Source organism: Dermacentor andersoni, chromosome 3 (genome assembly GCF_023375885.2).
Source record: "Dermacentor andersoni chromosome 3, qqDerAnde1_hic_scaffold, whole genome shotgun sequence".
Lineage (NCBI taxonomy): Eukaryota > Metazoa > Arthropoda > Arachnida > Ixodida > Ixodidae > Dermacentor > Dermacentor andersoni.
The window spans coordinates 55,714,075-55,739,251 of NC_092816.1; the positions used below are offsets into that span (position 1 = coordinate 55,714,075).

General features: G+C 47.2%; 3 protein-coding genes across 3 annotated transcripts in view; 1 reads left to right on the forward strand and 2 right to left on the reverse strand.

Moving 5' to 3' along the window:
* LOC126520798 (cationic amino acid transporter 2-like) overlaps positions 1 to 25,177 on the reverse strand; it is a 97,834-nt gene that overhangs the window by 28,970 nt on the left and 43,687 nt on the right. The window lies entirely within an intron of this gene.
* Positions 3,757 to 8,207, reverse strand: LOC129380956 (uncharacterized). Its single transcript, XM_055063271.2, has 3 exons — positions 7,413 to 8,207; positions 4,844 to 5,094; positions 3,757 to 4,134 (listed from the first exon to the last, which is right to left on the reverse strand). Exons 1-3 carry the CDS (start codon positions 7,512 to 7,514, stop codon positions 3,873 to 3,875), a joined length of 615 nt encoding a protein of 204 aa, XP_054919246.1. The 5' UTR covers positions 7,515 to 8,207; the 3' UTR covers positions 3,757 to 3,872.
* On the forward strand, positions 8,270 to 12,364 carry LOC129380952 (uncharacterized). The gene is made up of 3 exons (XM_055063268.2): positions 8,270 to 9,413; positions 10,933 to 11,183; positions 11,891 to 12,364. The coding sequence occupies exons 1-3, from the start codon at positions 9,312 to 9,314 to the stop codon at positions 12,150 to 12,152; spliced, it is 615 nt and encodes a 204-aa protein (XP_054919243.1). The 5' UTR covers positions 8,270 to 9,311; the 3' UTR covers positions 12,153 to 12,364.

The window sequence follows — 25,177 nt, forward strand, 5'->3', positions numbered from 1 at the left end:
GGTCGTTTCGAGGTATTGAACTGACGCGACCAGACGGCGTGTTCTTGAACTCTGGCACAGATTGTCTCGCCGAGTTTAGCTACAGCGCATCGAGAGCCGGCGCGCTATTCGGACCAAGGACGCGCATACTTGGCAGCACCTGCAGGCACTCTGCGGGGCATAATGTTATGGCAGCTATTGCGAGAGGGAAAAAAAATACAATCGGAAGAGCAGCAGCTGTTAGACACAAAGAGGTCACTCTGCATAAGAGCTGTTTTAAAAGCTTTGCGAATCAGACGTGCAAATAAAACGCAGTGGTCTCGCTATTTACGTGCTTTTTTTTTAGACTTTCTCTCTTCAAAAGATCTACGCACGCGGTCGTTCGGCTCGTTTTCAGTTATGAAATAGGGCAAAAAGTTCACTTCAATGTGGCTGGCTGAGCGATTACGTTGTATCAGTAATTTGTGATGACGACGATCTATGATTATTAATGGCATTCTCTTTAAGTACGAGTATACCGACAAATAGTTCACTGAGCCTCCGTGACCTATAGTCAGGTTTAACTTACTTATTGATATTTAGCATCCTGCGAAATTACACGTGCTTGTAGCTATATCCCGTCCTTATATCTTCTAGATTTTTTTTCCTTTCCACAATGACTCAAATCGTTGCCTTGCCGATAACCATCACAGGCCAATTAGCGCTTCCGTCGACGCGAAACCCAGCGCTTCCGATCGGCTGACGCTCCCTCCAGTGCTGGCAGGATGGATATCTGAGCGTGCTATTACAACAAGCTCAGTGGCGTCCGGCTTTCCTCTGTGGCCCGACGTAGGCCCAACCTTAGCCTTTGCGAACGTTTGCTTCCCGTACGCTCTTGTTCCCGGGAAGCCAGATTGGAACTCGAAAAGCGATTGTTAATCCCCCCCCCCAGCCTTTGTGTTCACGAAGTACAGCTTTGTGCTGCTATCGGGTGGATGACAGTTTTAAAGCAATAGCTTTCTTTGGCTCTTCTGCCGCACTTTGCGCAATGCCAGTTTCTAACCGTTTGCTGCCAACTATACTGGGTGTCAGTGTGTGTGTGTGTGTGTGTGTGTGTGTGTATATATATATATATATATATAGGGAGAGAGAGAGAGAGAGCCCTTTAATGAAAGGCTGAGATTTTAGGCGGCGTATATAGAGGCTGCTATAATAGCCGCCCAAATAAAGTACCAGAGAAGTCGCTCTGTGTATGCTGACCCAAGTATGCCCACCTCTGTTCTGCGTAACAAAAAGAAGAAAAAAGAAACGAATATTCTTCCCGCATAAAAGCTCGAAATGTAATGTCGGCTCACGGGTAACTCCGAACGCAAAGATCTGTTAATTTACTTTATTTTAGACGATTTAGCCATTCGGTATGTGCCAGGGGGTGGTGTGTGCCCGTTCTTGGCCAGTCCTCAAGAATGGCCATTGCCCCACAACCATTTCTACATAAATCTCAAACCAAGCCAAGCCAATAAACAAGCCATTGCATAGCATCAAATAGGCGTCGCCAATAAATAAAGCTTGGATTCACGTAGACTCCAACGGGTGCGTCGAATCGGCATACGATATCGACAGGTCTGGATCGAAGAGGTATCCGAGCGAAAAAAAAAAACGCGAATTTTCGTTGACGAATATCTCAACAACAGATAACGTTTTTAAAACCGCGTAAATTGCTCCTGCCTCCGCAGCGTATTCCTAATTAAAATGCTAATTAATAAATCCTAATCCGTCAGCGAACGGACTGCGACCGCTTTTCGACCATCCAGTGCCCGCCGTGCTGAAAGAACCAACAGTGAAAAAAGCACCATCGGATCGCTTAAATCCTAGTTACAAAAATCTGTTTCCAGTAATATGGATCACGCGGTATACAGTTAAAAATAAGTGCTCGCTTAACCTAAATAAATATTCACGAAAAAAAAGGTTATCTTGTTCTTGCAAAGAAAAACATCTCTATTTTCCGGGTATTTATGTAAGTATACAAGAACCGCAGGGATGTGTGTGTGTGTGTGTGTGTGTGTGTGTGTGTGTGTGTGTGTGTGTGTGTGTGTGTCCTGTGACCGGATGTTATTTGCGTGTGTGACCTTAGCCACGAAATGCTTTTGCGCCGGAGTTTCGAAGCATGCAGTCAGTGAAGGTCGGTTGGTTAGGGTTTCATATTCCGGTGCGTACACAGCGAATGCCTAGGATGTATGTACTACGATGTGCAGGAAAAGTCTCGCCCGTGTGTGCCAAGATGAAGGCCACATATATACGGCGACGCACAAGTCACCCTCGACGCCAGGTCTATACAGCAGTATACTCAAGACACCTGAACGACGCATAGACAAAACGCAATGAAGCTGTGCGGCCAAATCCGCCCCACCGGCTGCAAGCAACCCGTTGAACCCGGGATTGCAAGCACCCAGCTGTGCCAGTTTTCGTACAACTCATTTCGTAATTGAATTTGTGCGCAAAAAAAAAGACAGAAAAAAATGCCACACTGAAGCGTAAACATAAACGATAAACTATAGCGATACGCTCATGGAGAAATCGATAGGCGGAATTGTTAATTGTTGCAGATGCCTGAATATACAATTGATGTGGCAAATCATTTCTGCGGAACCCCGCTAGGTGAAGGAAGGCACATGAAAAGAAAAGAAAGTGTCATCCACCGGGCGCAGGCCACCACCCTGCGTCTGCTGCAAACAAACACGTACCCTTTCACCCGCCCGCCTCCACCTTATATTCCCAGACGTTTACACTACCCCCAACTGCCGGCGCTGTGGCACTCACCCGGCTACGCTTCCGCATATGCTGTGGGTGTGCCCAGCGCAGTACACACACATCAACACCACGACCCTCTCGTCGAGGTTGCGTGAGGCTCTGCTGAGCTCCGGCCTCGACGACCAAACCTGGGCGACCCAGCACGCCCGAGAGGCGGCGGCGAGGCAAGCCCTCGACGTCCCTTCATGGGAGGCTTCGGCCCGGCCATCATAAAGTGCTGGTTGTACAATAAAAGTCCTTTGTGCTTAGTGCTACATTCGGGTGAAGGGGATACCCCCCCCCCCTCCCCACCCGAATGTAGCACTAAGCACAAAGAAAGCCCGCACGGGCCTCTCAGAAAGAAAGTTTCGCAGTAGAGAGAATATTCATCCTAATCCGAGATCCCACACCAGAACGAACTTTTTTACTGAATTGCGAAGCTTTCTTTCTGAGAAGCCCGTATACGGGTTTCCTTTGTAGCTTAGTGCTACATCCGGATGGATGACAGTTTTCCCCTTTCAATAATTTGAAGTATGTGCGATCAGCTATACCCCACCGTCGTTTTTTTTTTTTTCTTTCGCGGCAGCATTAGGGTGTTCGTGGCGCAGCCTTCTATTCACCCGTCACTTTATGCGCCGCGGTGACGTGGCAGTTGTGGCGTTCATGCTGCTTAGCACGAGCTCTCGGGTTCGTTTCCTAGTCGCGGCGGCCGCATTCCGTCAGGAACGAAATGCAAGAACGCGCCGTGCACTCGATTTCGGCGCACACGTTAAGAAACCCTCGAGGGGTCGAGATTATTGCTAACTATGACCTTCGTCATAGCCGCAATGTTGCTTTGAGACATTAGGCCCCCCTAATATGATTAGATTTTTCCACCTCTCCAGCCACAGACTGAAACCTCCTCCCCTTTCCCGCGTCATCAATCATCAATGATATTTTATTATTTGACGTTAACACAATTGCAAAGTAAATGTAGTACAGAAGGAGGTACCAATGTAGGGCCAAGAAAGCCACATTCCTTGCGCCATTAAAACGTTTAATGCGCCAAGTCTCGGCGATCGCGGCCAGCAGGAGTTGCGCGCGAGCGGCGGTGACGTCACGAGGCCGCAGCCGAACCCGACGTCTCGCTAGAAGGACTGCCAGTCGTACAGCTGGGTGGCCGAGCGCATCTGGTAGAGCAGCATCTTGAGCTGCTCCATGGTGTCGTTGTAGAACTCGGACAGGCTGGGCCGGCGCCGGATCAGCTCCATGATCCAGCTCATGTTCTCGTCCATGTTCTTCAGGATGTGGTTGGGCCAGTAGCGCAGGTCCTCCTTGGAGATGCGCTCCGCGCTGTAGTTGACCACCGTCGAGAAGTAGCAGTCCAGCTCGAGTTTCAGCATCACGTACCTGTGGCGTGTGCGTCGCGTGCCTGTTTACACGCAGATCGCTGTCTCCATGTGTCTCTAAATAGAGCGCTTTTTCTAGCCAATTTACTGTCGTTCCAATTACATCTTTAACAAAGCGCAGTTTTATACACTGAAGCACAATAGTAACTGGACCGCCATTGTACTTCTTCGCAGAGTTTGGGAACTGCGATGATATAGAAACTTGGTTCATCCTGGGGATGCGTTTCAAGTGAATCCGCCTTGCGAAACTCCCTGGCTACAACTTGTATATTGCAAATACTTGTCGCAATGTAATCACTCAAAAATTCGATTAATGAATTATTTTAAGTGGTCGATTATACATTTCGGATTCTCGTGCATGTCCGCCTCCTCGAGTATAGAGCAGCTAAAGACCTAGAATTTGCGCAATCTGCCACAGGCGATTAAAAATGAAAGACCGTTTACCGTCTTCGCAGGAGCACCTGATATATTGGCGCTGCCAATAAAAATAATCTTGTACACAGCACAGACTGTAAGCACACGTTACTGAAAATACTACATGCTAGTCAATGACAGCATGCACGCAAAAAGAAGAAAACAAGACACGAACAAAAGAATCACTGCTATTTACAACTGCGTGACTGTGCACGATGTCGTCGCACGATCGCGGTAGTTATATTGCAACACCGCGAAGGCATCCACGTAGTGTGGAGGCCTCGCCCCGATCGTACCTCTTGAAGGATGCCTCGAGCAGCTGCGCCACTTCGGGCAGGTCCCGGGGCACGCGGTCTCGCATGTGCGCGATCATGGACTGGCCCTCGGTGTAGTAGCTGTACATGAAGTCCCGGAACTCTTCGAGCGAGCCGAAAGGCGAGTCCATGTTGTCGTGTGGCGTGGTGAACGCGATGGACGGCTTGCTCTTGGACGTCTCCCGCTTGTTCACGTCGCTCAGCAGGCTGTCGTACATGTCACGCGGGGTGCCCTATAGTCGGTTGAGGGAGAATGAGCGGGTGATGTGACTGAGTGTAAAGACTATCGAAAAAACAGGGTATTAAGGTGGGTGGGCCTTGTGGTTACGCAGGCACGAATCCCTGGGAGAACGCTTTCAGGTTACGACGGATCGTGAATAGCGCGCGGAATCGGCGCACAAACCATTAGGCATACTCAGTCGGAATGTCAGAGTAGATATAATCTGTGCAGCGATAAGTGTGGAAGCGGCGTAGGCTTGACCGAGGCGTTAGGTTTTAAGGACAGTATATAGGGGGAACGTAAACAAAACTGCAGGGCTGTGGAGACGAGTGAAAAAAGATTCGTAGACTGGTGACGCAAAGAAAGAGATTACGTACGTGTAATAAAGCGAACTTTCCTGCTGTGAAAAATGTAACTTACTTAAGTACGCTTCAATATATTTCAGTACACTAGAGAGTCAGAAAGAACAAGCTTGGTGGTGTTTGCCGCCACTCCGCTTCAAATAGGTTGTTCATGTAATCATAATTATCTTCGTATTGCTCGTGGCAATCGGGAAGAAACAAACAGTGAGCTGTGTCATTTGTCCGAATGTCGCACAGCACCCGTCCAGAGTCAGCCTTCCATAAATCAAGGTCTTCAATAATTTTAAGACATCTCCAGCCCGTGCCTTTGCCCATAAGCGAACATAAAGCTGAGACCTCGAACAACAATGATCGATACCTTAAAAATGGAGTACGTGTGTCATGTTCGTGCACAAGCAGACTTAACGGACTTCTTTAAACTACTTTACACCACTACAATACATCTACTTAGGGCAGGTGGTCACTGCGGATCTGGATCAAATAATCAGAAGAATAAGAATGGGCTGAGGTGCGTTTGACAGGCATTCTATGATTATGAACAGCAGGTTGCCATTATCCCTCAAGAGAAACGTGTATAACACCTGTGTCTTACCAGCACTGAGCTACGGGGCAAAAACCTGGAGGCTTACGAAAAGGGTTCCACTTAAATTGAGGACGACGCAACGAGCTATGGAAAGAAGAAGGGTGGGCTAACGTTAAGGGGATAACAATTAAGAGAGCAGATTGGGTGAGGAAACAAACGCGAGTTAATGACATCTTAGATGATATCAAGAAAAAGAAATGGGTATGGGCAGGGCATGTAATGAGGAGGGAAGATAACCGATGGTCATTAAGGGTTACGGACTGGATTTCAAGAGAAGGGAAGCATAGCAGGGGGCGGCAGAAATTTAGGTGGACGGATGAGATTAAGAAGTTTGCAGGGACAACATGGCCACAATTAGCACATGACCGGTGTAGTTGGAGAAGTATGGGAGAGGCCTTTGCCCTGCAGTGCGAGTAGCGATGCTGCTGCTGATGATGATGGCGACAGCACTTTTACAACGTTTTGGGCCGTCCCCAAATAATAATCGTCACCTACCTTGCATATATTTCCTGTCTTTAACACCCTTCGCGTGCTGCACAGAACACTAATCCAACTCAAATTACAGGGAGAGCCGCGCTGAATAAAGAAAATGCACGCAAGGTAGATGGCTATAGTTATCTGGGGACAAGGTTAGTTCCGACGGCTGCAAATTTTTCTTAGAATGTAGCTTTTGCAAGTGGAGTGAAAAGGAGTCGCCGGTGCTTCCTTTCTTAGAGTACCCACATGCGTTAACATGGAAGTTTGTGCGACAGGAGGGAATAAGACGCCTACGGAGAGGTCTCCAAGCATGTAGCGATTACATCTTGTATGCTTACAATGCCCGCTTAGACGCTCTATAGTACCGTGGGAGGGTGCCACCTTCGCCCATGTTGAATACAGTTAATCCTTACAGTCACGGTAATCTATTTTTGTTGTTCGGGTACATTGGCGATATAAATAAAACTGTGAACGCATATGTCTGGGCGTAACTGTCACCTTCTGCAAATGAAAGAAAGACAGGGAAAAAAATCGTCATAATTCAGTTATCTGCGGCGAGTAATGCCAAACAATTTTTTTTCAACAGACGCCTACCAGGTGTGACGAGAAGATCGTAGAGCTTCTCTGCGTTAGTGCTGCTAACGAGTGTTCTTTCTTGTATCACGAGGGCCCTCTACCGATTACTAACGGCAGATCAACTGGTGGCGAATATTTTACTGCTACTCCGGGAAATTAGTCTGGGAAAATGCCGTTGTGGCAGTGCACTTGTTTACACCAGTGCATCTGGACGCGACTAGGCAGACATTGTCGAACGGAGACTGGAAACTACGACCGAGCCTTTTAGGCGCAGTGCGTCCCGGCGGCGATGCGGTGTATACGTTCGAGTGTGTGCGCATACCGCCTCTGTACCTGGGGAAGCTGCTGGGACTCTCGGAAGTGGGTGCGGCGGCTGCCGGGACCCGCGCTGCTTCCACTGCCGCTGCGGCTGTAGCCGCGGGGGCTGGTCGTCATACCTGACGACGCACCGCTGGTGAAACGACGGACGGCTGCTCGGGCACGCAGCGGGTGCGAAGCGAGGCGATGCTGCTGCTGCTCCTGCTGCCAACGATGACGATGGCGGTGGCCGTACCCTTTGTCACGGTTGCGGCAGTCCGAGCGGCTACACAAGGATGATGACGGTGATTTCGATGCCGGAAAACGAAGTGAAAACGATGCGGATGCGCCAACATGGTGACGATCGAGTCGAGATTTGGTCCACACAGCGCGAACTGAAACTGCGTAACTGAGGCCGCATTTTGCGGGGAAGAAGAAAAGAGAAAGACGATGGTAACTGATGCGAAACCACTGGAACTGGTCATAAATGTTTGTTTTTTAATGAAACTGCCGTTTCACTGGCAAATGCATCACTATCCGTCCCTGTTCTTCCAGTTCTACCAGTGACAGCACAGATCACGGCGGCAAGATTTCGGATGCGATGAATAAGATTAGCCTTATCAAACCCACATTTGACTGCTTCTCCAGAGTATAAGCACCTGGCATTTCCCTGGCATAGCGAACCCTGTGACACAATGATGCTTGAGGTCTGCCTCACCAAATTACGCTGCCGCATTCCCTCGCTGAATTTCTATTTACAGAGGTCGGGTTTGGTTCCCTCCCCCCTCTGTTCTTTCCAGCGTTTCTAAAATTCATAGAGTGGTCATGGGTTCCAAGATTTGCGCGCGATGGCGGGCGCAAATCTCAAAGGCCATAAAGAGGCACGCCCGGCCTGTTCTTTGCAACAGCTCCAGATGGCACTCGCCTCCGCCGCCTCGCGGTCCACGCAAGAGGCCGCGCTTCTAGCAGAATGCTCGTTTTCATGCATAGCGTTCGCCGCCAACGTCCCCGGCAGACATTACGGTTACATAAGCTGCAGTTGCCAGGAAGCGTGAGAAGCAGTTTGGGATTATGAATGCTGTCGCGTTCCGCTCTTGAAGGCGAAGCTAAGCGTCCTCCACATTTTTTTCTCACGTATTTTACCTTGATAATTCAATTAGTTTAGTAGCCTCCTTGCGCTACATGGAGGGCTTGCGTGGTTGGGTATGCGTGGTTCGACGTGATTCTTGCCGAAAAGCCGGCGTGGGACGCCGACGCCGGCTTTTCAGGGACACGGGGCTCTTAACGTTATCGCGTTAAGAGATAACTAGAATTTCTCTCCACTATTGTTGTGCCATACAAGGTTCTATTTCTGACGTTTGCGAAGTCTTCTCCTTTGTTGTGCCACCATCGTCGTCGTTACGCTGTCGCCATCGCTGTCGTCATTCCTTCGTCGGCTGTCAACGTTATGCCGTCGCCCTCGTCGTCCTTGTTTCTCGTCGAGCGAGCTACCAACGTCCAGGGTTGCCTTTCTAGACTTTTTTTTTTTTTTGCCACTGAACATCTGTAATCCTCGAGCTATAAGTACGACGTGTTACTTCTTCATCATCCTTACGAGTTCCAGTGGTTTCGTGTCAGTTACCTTCGTCTTTCTCTTTCTTTCTCCCCGCAAAATGCGGCCTCAGTTACGCGGTTTTACTTCGCGCTGTGTGGACCAAATCTCGACTCGATCGTCACCATGTTGGCACATGCGCATCATTTTCACTTCGTTTGCCGGCATCGAAATCACCGTCGTCATGCTTGTGTAGCCGCTCGGACTGCCGCAAACGTGACAAAGGGTACGGCCACCGCCATCGTCATCGTTGGCAGCAGGAGCAACAGCAGCATCGCCTCGCTTCGCACCCGCTGCGTGCCCGAGCAGCCGTCCGTCGTTTCACCAGCGGTGCGTCGTCAGGTATGACGACCAGCCCCCGCGGCGACAGCCGCAGCGGCAGTGGAGGCAGCGCGGGTCCCGGCAGCCGCCGCACCCACTTCCGAGAGTCCCAGCAGCTTCCCCAGGTATAGAGGCGGTGTGCGCACACACTCGAACGTATACACCGCATCGCCGCCGGGACGCACTGCGCCTAAAAGGCTCGGTCGTAGTTTCCAGTCTCCGTTCGACAATGTCTGCCTAGTCGCGTCCAGATGCGCTGGTGTAAACAAGTGCACGGCGACAACGGCGTTTTTCCAGACTAATTTCCCCGAGTAGCAGTAAAATATTCGTCACTACTTCACCTCCCGTTAGTAATGGGTGAGGGCCCTTGTGATACAGGAAAGTACACTCGTCAGCAGCACTAACGCAGAGAAACTCTTCGATCTTCTCGTCACACCTGGCAGGCGTCTGTTGAAAAAAAAAAACATCGTTTGGCACAACTCGCCGCAGATAACTGAATTATGACGATTTTCTTCCCTGTCTTTCTTTCATTTGCAGAAGGTGACACTTACGCCCAGACATATGTGTTCACAGCTTTATTTATATCGCCAATGTACCCGAACAACAAAAATAGATTACCGTGACTGTAAGGATTAACTGTATTCAACATGGGCGAAGGTGGCACCCTCCCACGGTACTAGAACGCCTAAGCGGGCATTGTAAGCGCACAGGATTTAATCGCTATATGCTTAGATACTTCTTCGTAGGTGTCTTATTTCCTCCCGTCGCAAAAACTTCCATGTTAACGCATGTGGGCACTCTAAGAAAGCAAGCACCGGCGACTCCTTTTCACTCCACTTGCAAAAGCTACACTCTAAGAAGAATTTGCAGCCATCGGAACTAACCTTGTCCCTAAACAATAGCAGTCATCTAGCTTGCGTGCGTTCCCTTTGTTTAATGCGGCCCCAGCTTTATGTTGGCTTATATGCAGAGGCGCGTGCTGGAGAGATGTCTTAAACAAAATGATTGAAGACCTTGATTTTTAAAAGGCTAACATTTACCTCTGGACGGACGCTGTCCAACATTCGCACAAATGACACATCTCTCTGCTTGTTGCTGTCCGATTGCCACGAGCAATACGAAGACAATTATGACTACATGAAGAACCTATTTGAAGCGGAGTGGCGGCAAACCCCACCAAGCTTGCTCTTTATGACTTATCTAGCGTATTTAAGAACTTTTAAATATCTTTATACTCGAAGTTACGTTTTCCACAGCAGGAAAGTTCGCTTTATTACGCAATATATCTCTTCCTTTCTGTCGCCAATCTTCGAGCAGTCTTTCACTATAGGCTCCACAGGCCTGCAGTTTCATTTACGCTTGCCCTATATACTGTCCTCAACACCAAACGCCTCGGTCAAGCCTATACCACTCCCACACTTGTCGTTGGATAGATTATATATACTCTGACGTTCCGACTGAGTATGCCGAATGGTTTGTGCGCCGTTTCCGCGCGCTATTCACGATCCGCTTTCACCTGAAAGCTTTCTCCCGGGGGTTCGTGCCTGCGTAATCACAAGGCCCACCCACCTTAATACCATGTTTTTCAATAAAGTCTTACACTCAGTCACCATCACCAGCTCACTCTCCCTCAACCGACTGTAGGGCACCCCGCGTGACATGTACGACAGCCTGCTGAGCGACGTGAACAAGCGGGAGACGTCCAAGAGCAAGCCGTCCATCGCGTTCACCGCGCCCCACGACAACATGGACTCGCCTTTCGGCTCGCTCGAAGAGTTCCGGGACTTCATGTACAGCTACTACACCGAGGGCCAGTCCATGATCGCGCACATGCGAGACCGCGTGCCCCGGGACCTGCCCGAAGTGGCGCAGCTGCTCGAGGCGTCCTTCAAGAGGTACGATCGGGGCGAGGCCTCCACACTACGTGCATGCCTTCGCAGTGTTGCAATATAAATACCGCGACCGTGCGACGACATCGTGCACAGTCACGCAGTTGTAAATAGCAGCGATTCTTTTCGTGTCTTCTTTTCTTCTTTTTGCGTGCATGCTGTCATTGACTAGCATGTAGTATTTGCAGTAACGTGTGCTTTTAGTATGTGCTGTGTACAAGATTATTTTTATTGGCAGCGCGAATATATTAGGTGCTTCTGCGAAGACGTTAAACTGTCTCTTTTTTTTTATTCGCCTGTTGCAGATTGCGCATTTCGAGTACTTTAGCTAGTCTACTCGAGGAGGCGGACACAAATGCATAAAGAAACAGAAATGCATAATCGACCATTGAAAAATAAATCATTAATCGAATTTTTTTGAGTGATTACGTTGCGGGAAGTATTTGCAATATACAAGTTATAGTCAGGAAGTTTCGCAAGGCGGATTCACTTGAAACGCATCCTCAGGATGGCACCAGTTTCTAGAACAGAGTTTCCAAACTCTGCGAAGAAATACACTGGCGGTCCAGTCAATTACGCGCTCGAAAGTGTGAAACTGCGCTTTGTTAAAAATGCAACTGGAACGGCAGTATAAACTCGCCAGAAAAAGTGCGCTACGGAGAAGCATGTGGGCGGCGATCCGTGTAAACAGGCACACGACGCACACGGCACAGGTACGTGATGATGAAACTCGAGCTGGACTGCTACTTCTCCACGGTGGTCAACTACAGCGCTGAGCGGATCTCCAAGGAGGACCTGCGCTACTGGCCCAACCACATCCTCAAGAACATGGACGAGAACATGAGCTGGATCATGGAGCTGATCCGGCGCCGACCCAGCCTGTCCGAGTTCTACAACGACACCATGGAGCAGCTGAAGATGCTGCTCTACCAGATGCGCTCGGCCACCCAACTCTACGACTGGCAGTCCTTCTAGCGAGGCGTCGGGTTCGGCCGCGGCCCCGTGACGTCACCGCCGCTCGCGCGCTACGCCTCCTGGCGGCGACCGTGGACACTCGGTTGACGCATTAAACGTTTTAATCGGGCAAGCAATGCGGCTTTCTCGGCCTGACGTTGGTACCTCCTTCTGTATTGCATTTACTTTGCAATTGTGGTAATGTCAAATAATAAAAGATCATTGGTGATTGATGACGCGGGAAAGGGAGAACTGCTATGTTACCGCGGCGCATAAAGTCGTGGGTGAATAGAATGTCGGGCTACAAATCCCCGAATGCCAGCTAATGCTGCAACGAAAGAAAGAACGTGACAGCGGGATATAGCTGGTCGCACATACTTCAAATTATTGAAAAGGGGAAAACTCATCCATCCGAATGTAGCAATAAGCTACAAAGGAAACGTGTACGGCCTTCTCAGAAAGAAAGCTTTGCAGTTGAGCAAAATATCCCTTGCGATCCGGTATCTTGGGTCAGGAGGAATTTTTCCTCAACTGCGAAGCACTCGTTCTGAGAAGGCCGTATGGGCTTCCTTTGAAGCTTTGTGCTACATTCGGATGGATGATAATTTTTCCCTTTCACGAACATTCCTGCAGGTTGCGGGATTCCGCAGACGTGACTTGCCACTTCAATTATTCAAGGATGCGCAAAAAACAAGCCCGCCTATAAGTTTCTCCATGAACATATTACTAGTTCATCGGTCCTTTGCCTTTGTTGTCTTGTGCGCGTATGCGTCAGTGTGGCATTTTTCTCATACATGGCGAATGCGCACCTCCTTCATCCCATTATTTTTGCACTGTTCGCTAAATAATAATAATAATAATAATAATAATAATAATAATAATAATAATAATAATAATAGAATTCACACCCTGTGGTGCTTATATATGTTGTCTCCAAAAAATAAACGTCACCTAACTTGGGTGAATTTACTTATTCTTTTTTATCACTCAGAGCTCGCAACTTGGATTACTCAAAGAGGCGGACATTCCTTGCACGAGGAAGCGAGATGCATAATCGACTAATTAACAGCAACAACAACACCACCACCACCGAAAATCGCGAATTGAGTTTTTAAGCTATCCAGTAATTATTTTATAGTATACACGGTGCAATTTACGCATTGCTGCCGGAGATTTCGTAAGGCATAACCACTGTAACGAATTTTCGGAATGACACACTGGTTTCGATACACTCATTCCCCAACTCCGCGAAGAAATACATGGGCGTTCCAGTTAATCTTGTGCTTCAATGCATAAAACGGTGGTTTGCTATAACAAATTAAGTGAATTCTTGTTACTCAGTCGAACACGCACCTTGATATTTCTCGTGCAGGTATAGTGAACGTCTCTTCGGGTAATTGGGCTCAACAACCTAGAATTATGATATCTGCCACAAGCGATGTTTTTGAAACTATATATATATATATATATATATATATATATATATATATATATATATATATATATATATATATCATGAGAAGCCAACAAGCACTGACACCAAGGACAACATAGGGGAAATTACTTGTAACTTGTTACTTGTAATCTTGTAAAATTAGATAATTGGAGGCCTTCTAGTGCACGTAGGACAAGAAATAGGCCTGCAATTATCTAATTTTACAAGGTGACAGTGGCCAGAAACTCAGTCCCCACGAACCGCAAATCAACTTGAAGTCGCAAAGAAGACCTCATCTTCAAAAAGAAAAAGAAGAAACACGTAAAATGAGCCAGACTGAAACGCCGACCGACGTGCTATGCAGTGAAGGCGAAGCGAAGAGATGCTCCGCGCAACGTTGTGATTGTGCAGTTCAAAAATTTTTTTCTCGCTTAAAACAAAATTTAATCTTTTAAATCTTTGTACATAGATAGACAGCAAAGCATACTATGCAATGCCGACTATGCCATATTTTTACTTGGAACGCTACATTGCGAAAATGAAGCCACAAATTGAGTCAGAACGCAATTTTTTTCATTTTTAGCATGACATTAAGCGAAAGTTTAGGCTTTATTTCTCATCAGAATATTTTTATAATCTAGTATACACACATACCAAGCCCCTATTGTTAATATATTCCTCATGTAAATCTTACTTTTTTTTATAAAAAATATTAAAGAAGGGGCAATTGTCGACTTTTCCTTACGGCGAAAAATTATGTAAATTAAAATAGAAAGCAATAAACGACAATAGTCACGAAAGAGTACCGTCTGGCGACAATTTAAAAAAATATTCGCAGTAACAGGTCAAAGCAATAACTTTGTAGAAATTTTTCTGCCTGGCATATTCTCACTTGTGTGCGCAACCTTCAAAGCGTCCTCACGGCATTAGAAAACTTTTTGTTCTGAAAAATCGCTTGAATAATTACTTCCCACATTGAGGTAAAACAACATGATTTTTTTCAGCAGAATCGCAGATGGTCGATAAAACACAGAGTACACTTGAGATGGAATGACCCATAATGACCCATATATATATATATATATATATATATATATATATATATATATATATATATATATATATATATATATATATATATATATATATATATATATATATATATATATATATATATATATACACGCGCCCAGTGCACAGCGCAAATCTTCCGAGATTCAAGTCGTTGAGCGTGTAAACGGAGGCACACGGAGGAGACACATGAGTAACAACACCACACACACAAACAGGATGATGCGCCTTGTTCGCACAATCTGCGATGGTGTGAAAAAAAAAAAAAAGAGCGCAAGGGAGATGCTCGACGAAAAGTCGATCGCTCATTCGAATGTCGCAGCCCTTTATGCACACGTCGGTAATAAGTGCCGGGAGGGGAAAAAACACACACACACAAAAGAAAGGAACAGCTCAGAAAATAATGCAAACCTGTAACCAAGGAAATCAGTCATGCGTTCAGCTACTGACGTTTCGAAACGCCACGCACTTTTTTTTTATGGGACAGCGCGACGGGAGGTCGCAGCTTACCCGTGCGGTATATATGAGAACTACCTAATAGCACGCCTTTCGTAATAAACAAATGAGTCAATACGGAGCGCTCGCCTAATAGTCTGTTTCTTTTTCTGTTCTTTTTTTGCCCCTGTCCTTTTTTTATCGCGTTCTTTTTATTTAAGATAAACAAGATCGACTTGCCTAATGGGACTCTAAAAAGCTACCCTATAAGGCTGTCTTCCAATAATCGCTGTAAACGTCTCAATAGACAGCTTAAGCGGACAGCGGCCATCTTGAGTCTCGCTATACTTCTTACAAAGTCGAAAAAAAGACACAGTTTTGCTAACACAGTATCGTAGCAAAAAAAAAAAAAAAAAGAAACGATGCAGGCTACTTTGCTTGTCCAATCATGATGGCGGCTGAGGAGAAGGGTTGGGAAACTCGACGGGCACGTATTTCTGGTTCACAGTAAAACGTATTCACGTTTTCACGCTTAATGTGTAAGCGTGAAAACGTGAATACGTTTTGCTGTGAGCCAGAAATACGTGCCCGTCGAGTTTCCCAGCACGCATTTCTGGCTCACAGCAAAACGTATTCACGTTTTCTGATGCGCTTAATGTGTAAGCGATCACGTGTTTCTCGTACGTTCGCACACGCAAAGTGTTAAAGCACAGCGATAAACTGTGTGCGTGTTTTTTTGTTTTTTTTAGCTTCTTGTCGACGCGAGGTGGCGTCATGTTCGGATAGCTGGTTGCCCCAGGACAAAGACATGCCGGAGCAAATATTCCCAGCAAGATGAGGTATGTGTACGCTGCAGCAAAAAATCCGGAGACCACTCGGCGCATCCTATAATGAATGCAAATAGATTAACCCTGTGAGACCCGTGGGTAACGTACCCCTTCCAGAAGCGCTTGGATTTAAAGTGGGCGGAAGTATCGACCGATCGGCATTCGAGATAAGAAAGAGACCTTTAGAATATGGGTGGAAAAAAAAAAGACCGAATCCGTTGCAAGCATAGGTAGCGATGCAAGGTAGATTGAGAACTTTTGAGGAAGAGAAAAAAGAGATGAAGGGGACGTTTACGAAAATGCTAGAATGTAAGTCATGTACGGCATACCTGATTAGCTGAAGCAGGCTACGTGACTAATTGTCACGGCCCCGTTTTGAAGGGGATGCCAATAAATCGTCATGATCGTCTTCCAGACGCGGTTCCTGATGCTTTCCATTGCTTGGGCTCGAAGCTATCTTTTTAGCTGTCGACGTGAACTGCTGATACTACGCTGACCAGAATGGAAACACACCTTAAACCACTTTAGACGGCTAAAGTATCGTTTCAGAATCCGATTTTCGTTCACTTAGCGGGAAGGAATAGCGTGAATATTACTGTGTAAATTTAAATCCACACTTGCCTTTCTTGAATCACGCGCCGAACTATCAGCCTCGGAGTGGCGGAAAGTTCTAGTAATTAAAATCTTACAGCGAAATGTACGAATATGGAGTCTTGAAGAACATACCATATCAGTCTAAATCGATTCAGTGTTTCTAATTAGTGTCCGCGTAAAGTCTGCTTTCCGTCAGAATGCATAAAGCAACGCGTTTGCGAAGCAGGAGTTCAACTTGAATGCTTGCGCGCGAGCGCCTTAGCCATGTTTCCCCAGCCTGTTCTCCATTTATTCGCGTATTCCCGGTAACAGTTCCGTTATGTGCCGACAGAGGGCATGCCGGGCGTCAAGCCCTCACTATACCTCGGCGTTGTACAGCTTATACATCATCCACACTTTCGTTCCGCGCTGACCGAGTAATTATATAGTAACTATAGTAACTATATAGTAACTATATATAATATATACTATATTATAGGCTCCAGATGAAAAAAAAAAAGTTCGCGAACTCTCAATCTAGTCGAAACGAGTGAATTCTGAAGTGCAGCTTTGACGCGTTAACACCTTTCTAACCTTAAATCTTAAAAATCTTAAAGTTAAGATCTTTTTTATTCGTCGTTTTTTTTTTGTTGTTGTTGCTGCTTGCTGTTTTCCGTTCGTAAACATAACGCCTAGTTCGGACTATAGTTCAAATGCCCGACGTAATAGTCTGCTCGAGGCTGCAGGGAGTTCCAGCAGGCAGCGACCTGCGCCAACTGCAGGGGCCGGAAACTGCAGCCTCATCTCCGTGGCGGCGAGCGTGTCTGTGAGCAAGCCTTCCCTCGGCACGGCGCCGCGGGCTCGAAGTCCACTCGTCGGGAAGACGTCGGCACGGACCCCTTTGTTAACGTCGTCTCAAACCGAAGTCTGGTCGCCAAGCGTTTGAATTCGGCTCGTTGCGGCTCGTTACGAAATAAACGCGCCGCGAGCCTCGAGTGCACGCACAGGCGAGGCGCCGCAACGAACGTCCTTCACGACGTGTATATATGCATAGCGCACGCGCGAGCCCTCTCTCTCCTCGTCGTCAAGGGTTTCCCAGAGTGCAGTTTTGAAAAGCAGTTGAGATAAAAGGGAGAAGTAGAGCAGGGCGGCCGCAGGTGCTTGTGCGCATGTATGTGTGCCTGTGTGTGTACACACATACATCATCGGGTGTGTGTGCGTGTGTGCGCGCGCATCGCGGCGCTTATGCAGCGAGGCGCACGCTGACGTGGGAACACTTGCAGCTGGCAGCTTCGCGGCTGCGACAGTTCTCAGCAGGCGCGCCTGTATCGCGCCTACACGGCGCGCGCGGTTCGTCGTCGTCGTCGCTGGCCGCGCGGCGGCGCGTTCGTCGGCGGGGCGGCTCAGCGCGCAACGCACAGCTGGCGGCCGCTCACGCGACTAGCAGCGCGCGAGCGCCTGCAACGTCACCCAGAGGCCACTTGTTGCGGCCCGTCGGCGGGCAGCAGCAGCAAGGCGCCTGTCGGCCGGACCAGGCCGGTTCGCGGCAGTGTCGCATGTAGTACATGCCGTGCGGACGCGCGAAGCGAAACGCGCTGTACCGTCGAAGCGGTGCAACCACATGGAGCGTATTGCCGGCGTACTCTCGGCGTCGCCGGGCGTCGGCGCGCGTCCACCTGGCGGTTGCAAATTAATTGTGTTTCAATCGTTACGACGGCAAGCGAACGCGGACGAAGGAAGACACGAGGGCGCGGCGCGGACTTAAAGAAAAAAAAATTGTGGGATTTTACGTGCCAAAACCACGATCTGATAATGAAGCACACAGTAGTGGGGAACTCCGGAATAATTTGCACCAGCTGGGGATCTTTAACGTGCACCTAAATCTGAGCAAACGGATGTTTTCGCATTTCGCCTCCATCGAAATGCGGCCGCCGTGGCCGGGATACCATCATGTGCGCGGATGTATCTCCAGGGTGCTGAAGTCCGGCGCATTCGCTCAGGCGGCATAGCTTACTGCTTCCGAGTAAAAAAGTCCACGGTTCGATTCCGGGCGCTACTGGGCGCATTTCAAGCACCGCGCCATTACGGCACCTATCATAGCCACTCACTCACTCACTCACTCACTCACTCACTCACTCACTCACTCACTCACTCAAAGCGGGAGAAGATGTACGAAGGAAAGCACGAAGATAGATATACTTCACGTGACACAGCGATAGTCATCAGAACGTTGACAGCTGTTAATCGATAACCCTCCAATGCACTTATGAACTCTATTGCCACCAAAGAACACATAGCATGAAAGCAGTATATATATATATATATATATATATATATATATATATATATATATATATATATATATATATATATATATATATATATATACCCCAAGAGAAAGAGCCATTACAATACTGACTGACGCAAACAGCTGCGACAGGAAGCAACCACGAAATAAAAACGCCTAGTCGAAGAACCTAAAATCGGCAACAACAAATGAAGTGTGCTACAAGCAAGCAGCCTCGCAAATAAGACGTACACGAAGAGTTCAGGAAAAAGAAAAAAACACACAAGAGGATAACTGCACTCACGTAGACCGGCCTAGAAGCGTCCGGACTTAAGTGCTCCCTCCCCTCGCGTCTCTGGCACGTGGCTCCAGCCGTGGGCGCCTTCGCAGCGCCATACATAATTTCCTGCGCGACGCCAAGAAGCCTGCCGTGCTAAATTTCTTAGCATCTCCGGTCCGTCTTTAAGATTCAAGGAGGCCTTCCGCGCTGAATTCTTCAGTACTGTGCCTCCGGTCTGTCTTTAACTATTGCAAGCTAATTTGCGGCTTGCGAGCTGGACTGCTCGCTCAGGCACTCTCTTTGCCACACTGCCACTTTTTAGTGTGAAGAAATTCTTGATTGATTGATTGATTGATTTAACTCGCGCCATAATTTAAGTACACCGGCATTCTGACACTTCGCCACCACGTATATACGCTGCCGCCACGGCCATGTGGTGAACCTTCGACCTTTCTGAGCAGCAGAGATTGGACTGTTGAGCTAAGAGTAGTGTATAACGGGCTTTTTTGAGCAGGATCTGTGTGCAGAGACCAAGAATGTGCGTCATAAAGGGGCCGCGTGCTTGTTAAAAACGCTGCTCGGCTACCCTTCGATTGTGTGTACGTGCTCGACGTCCTTTTTCCGCTCTCTCTCTCTCTCTCTCTCTCTCTCTCTCTCTCATGCACCTTGCTTTCTCTTCTGTGTAGGGTGCGTGCCTAACCAGAAATAAATCTGGCCAGGCTCCGCGGCCTTTCTGTGCATCTTTTCTCTGTTCCCCTCTCTCGACGTATGGCAGCCAACGATACGATTTTCTGGTTATAGCGTCCCTCTCTGGCTTCTGCCTCTAATTTATCTCTCTCTCTGTCACTCGAACCTTTCCTGCTCATCGGTTCTTGAGCAATCTTTCGTCGCATCTGCTGCTTCGTGGCTTTCTCTCTTACGTTGTTGCGTCACTGAAGATGAAGTCTTCTATTCGACAGTTTCATCGTGTCGCAAAATGTACCGCCTTCACAAGCACCTTCAGAAGGGTACGGATGGACGGATGAACGGATATAAATAGGGTGTCCACGCTAACGTTGGCGAAGCTCAGCAACAATTAGAAAAAAAAATAAAGAAAAATAAAGAACGATATTTAAAAAAAAAAAACACAGTGTAAGATACGATTTCAAGACCTATACGGTGTTCGGTTGGCAGACCTCTGACGACCATGCCGTAGGTCTTATAATTGCATCTTGCAACGTGTTTTTTTTTTTTTTGTAATCCTTTTCCTTTAATTTTTATTTTTATTTCGTTGAACAGCTTGCTAACGTTAGATGCAGGAAACACTACATATATCTATAAACTGATAAAAGTGCAGGTGCATGTAGAAAAGCAAGTCCGGTCTTCATCGCTCGCGATGGTCACGGCCGTGCGTGGCGCCAACTAACGCACGTAACGCTCCTGAAGTTAGCCGTCCATTATACGTGCAGCCGACAGTAAAAGTTTGAAAACCATAGATGGCGCCAAATACCTTATTATATTGTTAATCAAGTGGCGCAGCGTACGCGTGCCTTTTTGAGCAATGTAAGGAAGCGAGACAATTTCACGTTGCAAAGCTGTGCTGCAAGAAATTAAGAAGACAAAAAAAAATATGGGCCGGTGCCGTGTATTGTAGACTTAGGAAACTGGACGGGCTACCCAAGCCGCTGCCGCCGTTGAATTGGTTATAGAGGGTAGGTCACGTCATGCGAAGGTTGTGGGTTGGAATCCTTCCGGCAGTAGATTGTCTTACCCCCCCCCCCCCCCCCCCACTTTTATTTTCGTTTTCCTTTCGAACAATGTGAAACCCACCTGCAATTTAACTCTCATTGATGAATAATTATGCCTCTTAAGAAAACAAAAAGATATTTTGTTATATTAACTTTCAATTGTTCGTTTTAGGGTTCCCGCACTGCGGAAAAAAAAATAAGTTCGGAAAAAAGAACGAACAAGAAGAACGACGCATTTCACAGCACGTGTTGAATATGTATTCTCAGAAATGGCGCTACAGTCGCAATATTTTTTCTAGAAAAACGTTACGCATTGAGTACGTGGCTCGTTTCTTTCCTACAGTCGCCACGTGTCATCTAATTTCAAAAATAAAAAAGTATTTAGTGAAATATACTCAATGGTGTAATCGCAACGACGATTATCGCGCCAATTCTTGCGTCCGCCACTGCTTTACACCAAGGCTTGATCAGCAAACATAATCACCTTTTCCCCAAATCCAGTATTTTTATCAGTGTAATACAATCGTCGCAGAATTGCGCGGCGTATTTCAAGAGAACAAAAACAAAAATAAAATATGATTGACATGAATTAATCGAGAGGTTGGCGCGTCCGGTGGTGGCGCCGGTTGCTCCTAGTCGCAGGACAAACAAAATTAAGAGCGCAAGAAAGAAAAAGCAAACAAACAGGAAAACACCGAAGACAGGCAAATATCGCGAACATTTATTGAGAGCGCGGCACTGGGCCAACTACAAGACCGTTGTCAAGCCTTCGCGAATTCCGCCGCAGGTCCTTTTATTTTTATTTTTATTCTTTCTCTCAGTCTTTTATTTTAACCTCAATTTCCGCTCACTTTTTTTTATGCTCATTCAGCATATTGCAGCGAAGCAACGAATGTGCGCCGTGCAACCGTTCTATGCACTTTTACAGCGCGTTCGACCACGTCTGTTGCTGCTGCGCTGACCCTGCAGTGTACTAGGCGTGCGGCGAGCGACAAAGCAGCAAGCGACGAAGTTCGCGTGCTGTGAAACAAAAAAATCGCTTGACCCTTGCATTGTCTTGCGCTTTGACAGGGCGCAGCTGTCCCGCTCAAAAAGCGCGCACAGCTCGGCCATCTCACCCCCCCTTCCCTGCTATAACCCCACCATTTCAAACCGCCCTCGCCCCCCCCCCCCCCCCCTTACTGTGCTCGACAGTACAGTGTGGCCTATACCGTTGTGCAATATTATGCCCGATGAAAAATACCCGGTCTATACGTCGGTCGATTGCGGGGAATCGAAACGGCGGCGCGGCTGGGTCCCTCGGGCGTTTTGTTCTCTGTGCGATCCTTTCCTGGTTCTTGCGAACCCGACTTAGTCCTTTTTTTTTTTCAATTCTGCGTGGCATCTGTCCAACTGTCTTTGTCTCGTTGTTTCCATTTTTTCGGCCTCCGGTTTGGTCTTTCTACGATACTTGCGACTAGCGAGCTTACTTGCGCCGTTCAAACATTCCTTTTTTTTGTTTTTGCAGAGTATGATTGTAACTTTAGTACACTTGACGGTCGTATCAAAGAAAAGCCCTGTTATATTTCTACGAGGAAGTCCAGTAAGAAGGAAAATATTCCACATTGGTGAGGCCAGCACAGGCACAAAAGTGGGTCGTCGATCGTCTTCGCCTATGCCTGTAACGGTTTCCGTTCTATCGGATTCCTTCGCTGCGTTTTTACTACAAAAACTCAACGTTTCTTGTTTATCTCGACTGCCTGACCGGGTAATACTTCCATCCGCTTTGAATCCTGGTGCTTCTGGAAAGTGTACATTACCCACCGATCTCACAAGGTGAATCCCTTCGCATTCCATTAGGATGTGCTCAGTGGTCTCGGGATTTTTGCCGCAGCAGACACATGCATCATCCTGTTGCGAATACTTGCTCCGATATGTTTTTTTTTTGTTTTTGTCCTTCGGCAACCAGCTCGAGCCTCAAGTAGGAAGGCACTCCCCTTTGCGTTATATTTCCCTTCCCGATTTCTTTCTTGCCGCTTTTTGTAAATATCCATAGTCTTTTTTTATCCCCGTTCTTTGTATCCAATTTACAGTCTCTGTGTCTCTCATTTTCTTTTTTGATGACCACCGGTTGTCCATTTCAACTTTCAATTACCCTGTGCTTGGTTGCCAACTTTCTTGACCGCTTCCCGTATATAACGAAGCACGACCCCTGGCGCCAGATGCGCTGTCCTGGCGCGTGTAAGAAGCAGCAGAAGGAGGAGGAGATGGAGGAGGACGGGTATACCTCGAGTCTGTTGACATGAACGACGACGTGGCGGTACAACGGGCGTCTAGTTCGTAGCGGGTCATGCGGGCGCGATGCCGCACGTAAAGTCAGTCCCCTGTCGAAGCGTACGATACTGACCTGTGTAACGTGAAAGCAGCTTTTCCGACAGCCCCACGACACGGGTCCGGAATCAGCATGTTTACAGAAGCAAACTCTATTAGCATTACGCATAAACTTTTTCTTTTGCTTGATAATAATTTATGAGTCTAGTATAGAGCGCATCACAACGTGCGTATGGGAGTCACTGGCCGAATGTGGAGGTGCAAAAAAAAAAAAAAAAAAAAAAAAAAAACTGGCGCCGTATTCTTAATGCTCTTGCCCCTAAGGACTGTTCGTCACTGGCCAGCCGCCTTCGCTGTAATGGCATGTTCGCAATCGCGTATATAGGCTGGCATTCGCTCTCGCGAACTGTTCTAGCATAAAAACAACGTTTGTGAATGAGGGCCCGGTTTCCTGCATTATATAGGTGGTCTGCTCTGCGTAAAGTTGTCGAGAAATTCTCCGCATACGTGAACATTTCGCGAACTGACATAGCAGATTGTAATTTCGTCTTCCAGATGTTTTTTTTTTTCTCCGAGGGTGTTACTACGGGAGTGACGTCGTGTCTACACGCGTTACATGCGATGCGCGGATTTGCTTCGTACTTTCCGCTCGGGAATGTTTTATTACTAATGATACAAGTCGACTGGCAGCTTTCGGGCACTCTGTTCTAGAGCGCTCTCGCGGTGCGCTTTACATTCGGCTGGTCGAAACTTAGCACTCGGAACGCATTTACCGTGGTCCATTCGGAGCGCTATAGGAGGCGACCGAGATCCGACGTAACTCAAACACGCATGGATATACTCCGATTGTTGCGGCGAGCAGATTTCGCGTTCGGTTGGTTCAAGCTCTCTCTCTCTCTTTCCCTGCCTCCGATCTCGTCAGGGCTCCGCACCTCTGCAGACCAAGTTGAAAGCGCGGTATAGGAACCAGTCGAGTGCGCTTTGAGTGGACCTGCCTCGAGGTTTTACCGGGTTTGCAAAGTTCATCAGTGCCATAGCTAATTGAGCAATGGCACGTCCCGACTTGTTCCGGAATGCCAGTGACAGTCTCTTGAAGTCATCCTGTCCAAGAGACGCCACCGCGCTGTACTGCTACAGTCGATATTAAAAAAAAAAGTTATTTAAAATGTTCTTCAAGTGTTTTTGATGCGCCGAACACTTCTAATTTTACACTTTCAACGTTTTATCTCACCCTGTTCTTGTTATTATGAAATGTCTGTTGTGCTTTATTCGAATGTGTTCTTCGAATGTATTCGAATGTGTTTTATTCTAATGTATGCGAATGTAATCCTGAATTATAACCTGTTTTTTTCCTATAATAGGCCCATGCCTGCAAAATCTGTTATGTGCTACGATGTGCGTATGTATTTATTTTTAAGCCATGGACCATTTGTTTGGTTCCGTGTGATGTTGAGCGTATGGCACCATTGCTTGCATGTTAGGCTGCGTCTTCTTTTGGTGCAACCAAGTATTTAAGTTGGCGTCCATTATCCTACTACAATGTCTTCAGACGACAGCATGGTTGTAACTAACTAACTAACTAACTAACTAACTAACTAACTAACTAACTAACTAACTAACTAACTAACTAACTAACTAACTAACTAACTAACTAACTAACTAACTAACTAACTAACTAACTAACTAACTAAAGAAATAAATATTGACTCCCCCCTCCCCCCGCACCAACGATACATCACAGCTGGTAAAATAAAGGCGCATATTCCCCTCATGTATTATTCCAACTAAATTCCTCCATTCGAATATCTCTGAAATTTCTTATTCTCGAAGTTCTTGAACAAGATCAGGTGGTGGTTTAGAATTTACTCCTTACCAATGACTCCTTACAAAAAAAATTCGGGTTTCTGGGAACTTATCTTCCCTGCGCACGTCCGACTACGGAAGTTTTGGAGCTCAATATATTTGCGTCGCGGTTTGTCGGAAGTTAACTAGAGAAGTAACGATAGTAAGCAAACGCTTCGACAACGCCTAAATCAATTTCAGTAATCCAAACAGTCAGCGCTTACATGAATCGGCATAAGCAAATGCTTTAAAATACATT

Coding starts and splice junctions, on each gene's coding strand:
- LOC129380956 (XM_055063271.2), bottom strand. CDS start 7,514: ATGACGACCAGCCCCCGCGGCTACAGCCGCAGCGGCAGTGGAAGCAGC. Junction 5,095..7,412: donor AGTCCCAGCAGCTTCCCCAG/GTACAGAGGCGG, acceptor AACCGACTATAG/GGCACCCCGCGTGACATGTA. Junction 4,135..4,843: donor CTCGAGGCATCCTTCAAGAG/GTACGATCGGGG, acceptor CACACGCCACAG/GTACGTGATGCTGAAACTCG.
- LOC129380952 (XM_055063268.2), top strand. CDS start 9,312: ATGACGACCAGCCCCCGCGGCGACAGCCGCAGCGGCAGTGGAGGCAGC. Junction 9,414..10,932: donor AGTCCCAGCAGCTTCCCCAG/GTATAGAGGCGG, acceptor AACCGACTGTAG/GGCACCCCGCGTGACATGTA. Junction 11,184..11,890: donor CTCGAGGCGTCCTTCAAGAG/GTACGATCGGGG, acceptor CACACGGCACAG/GTACGTGATGATGAAACTCG.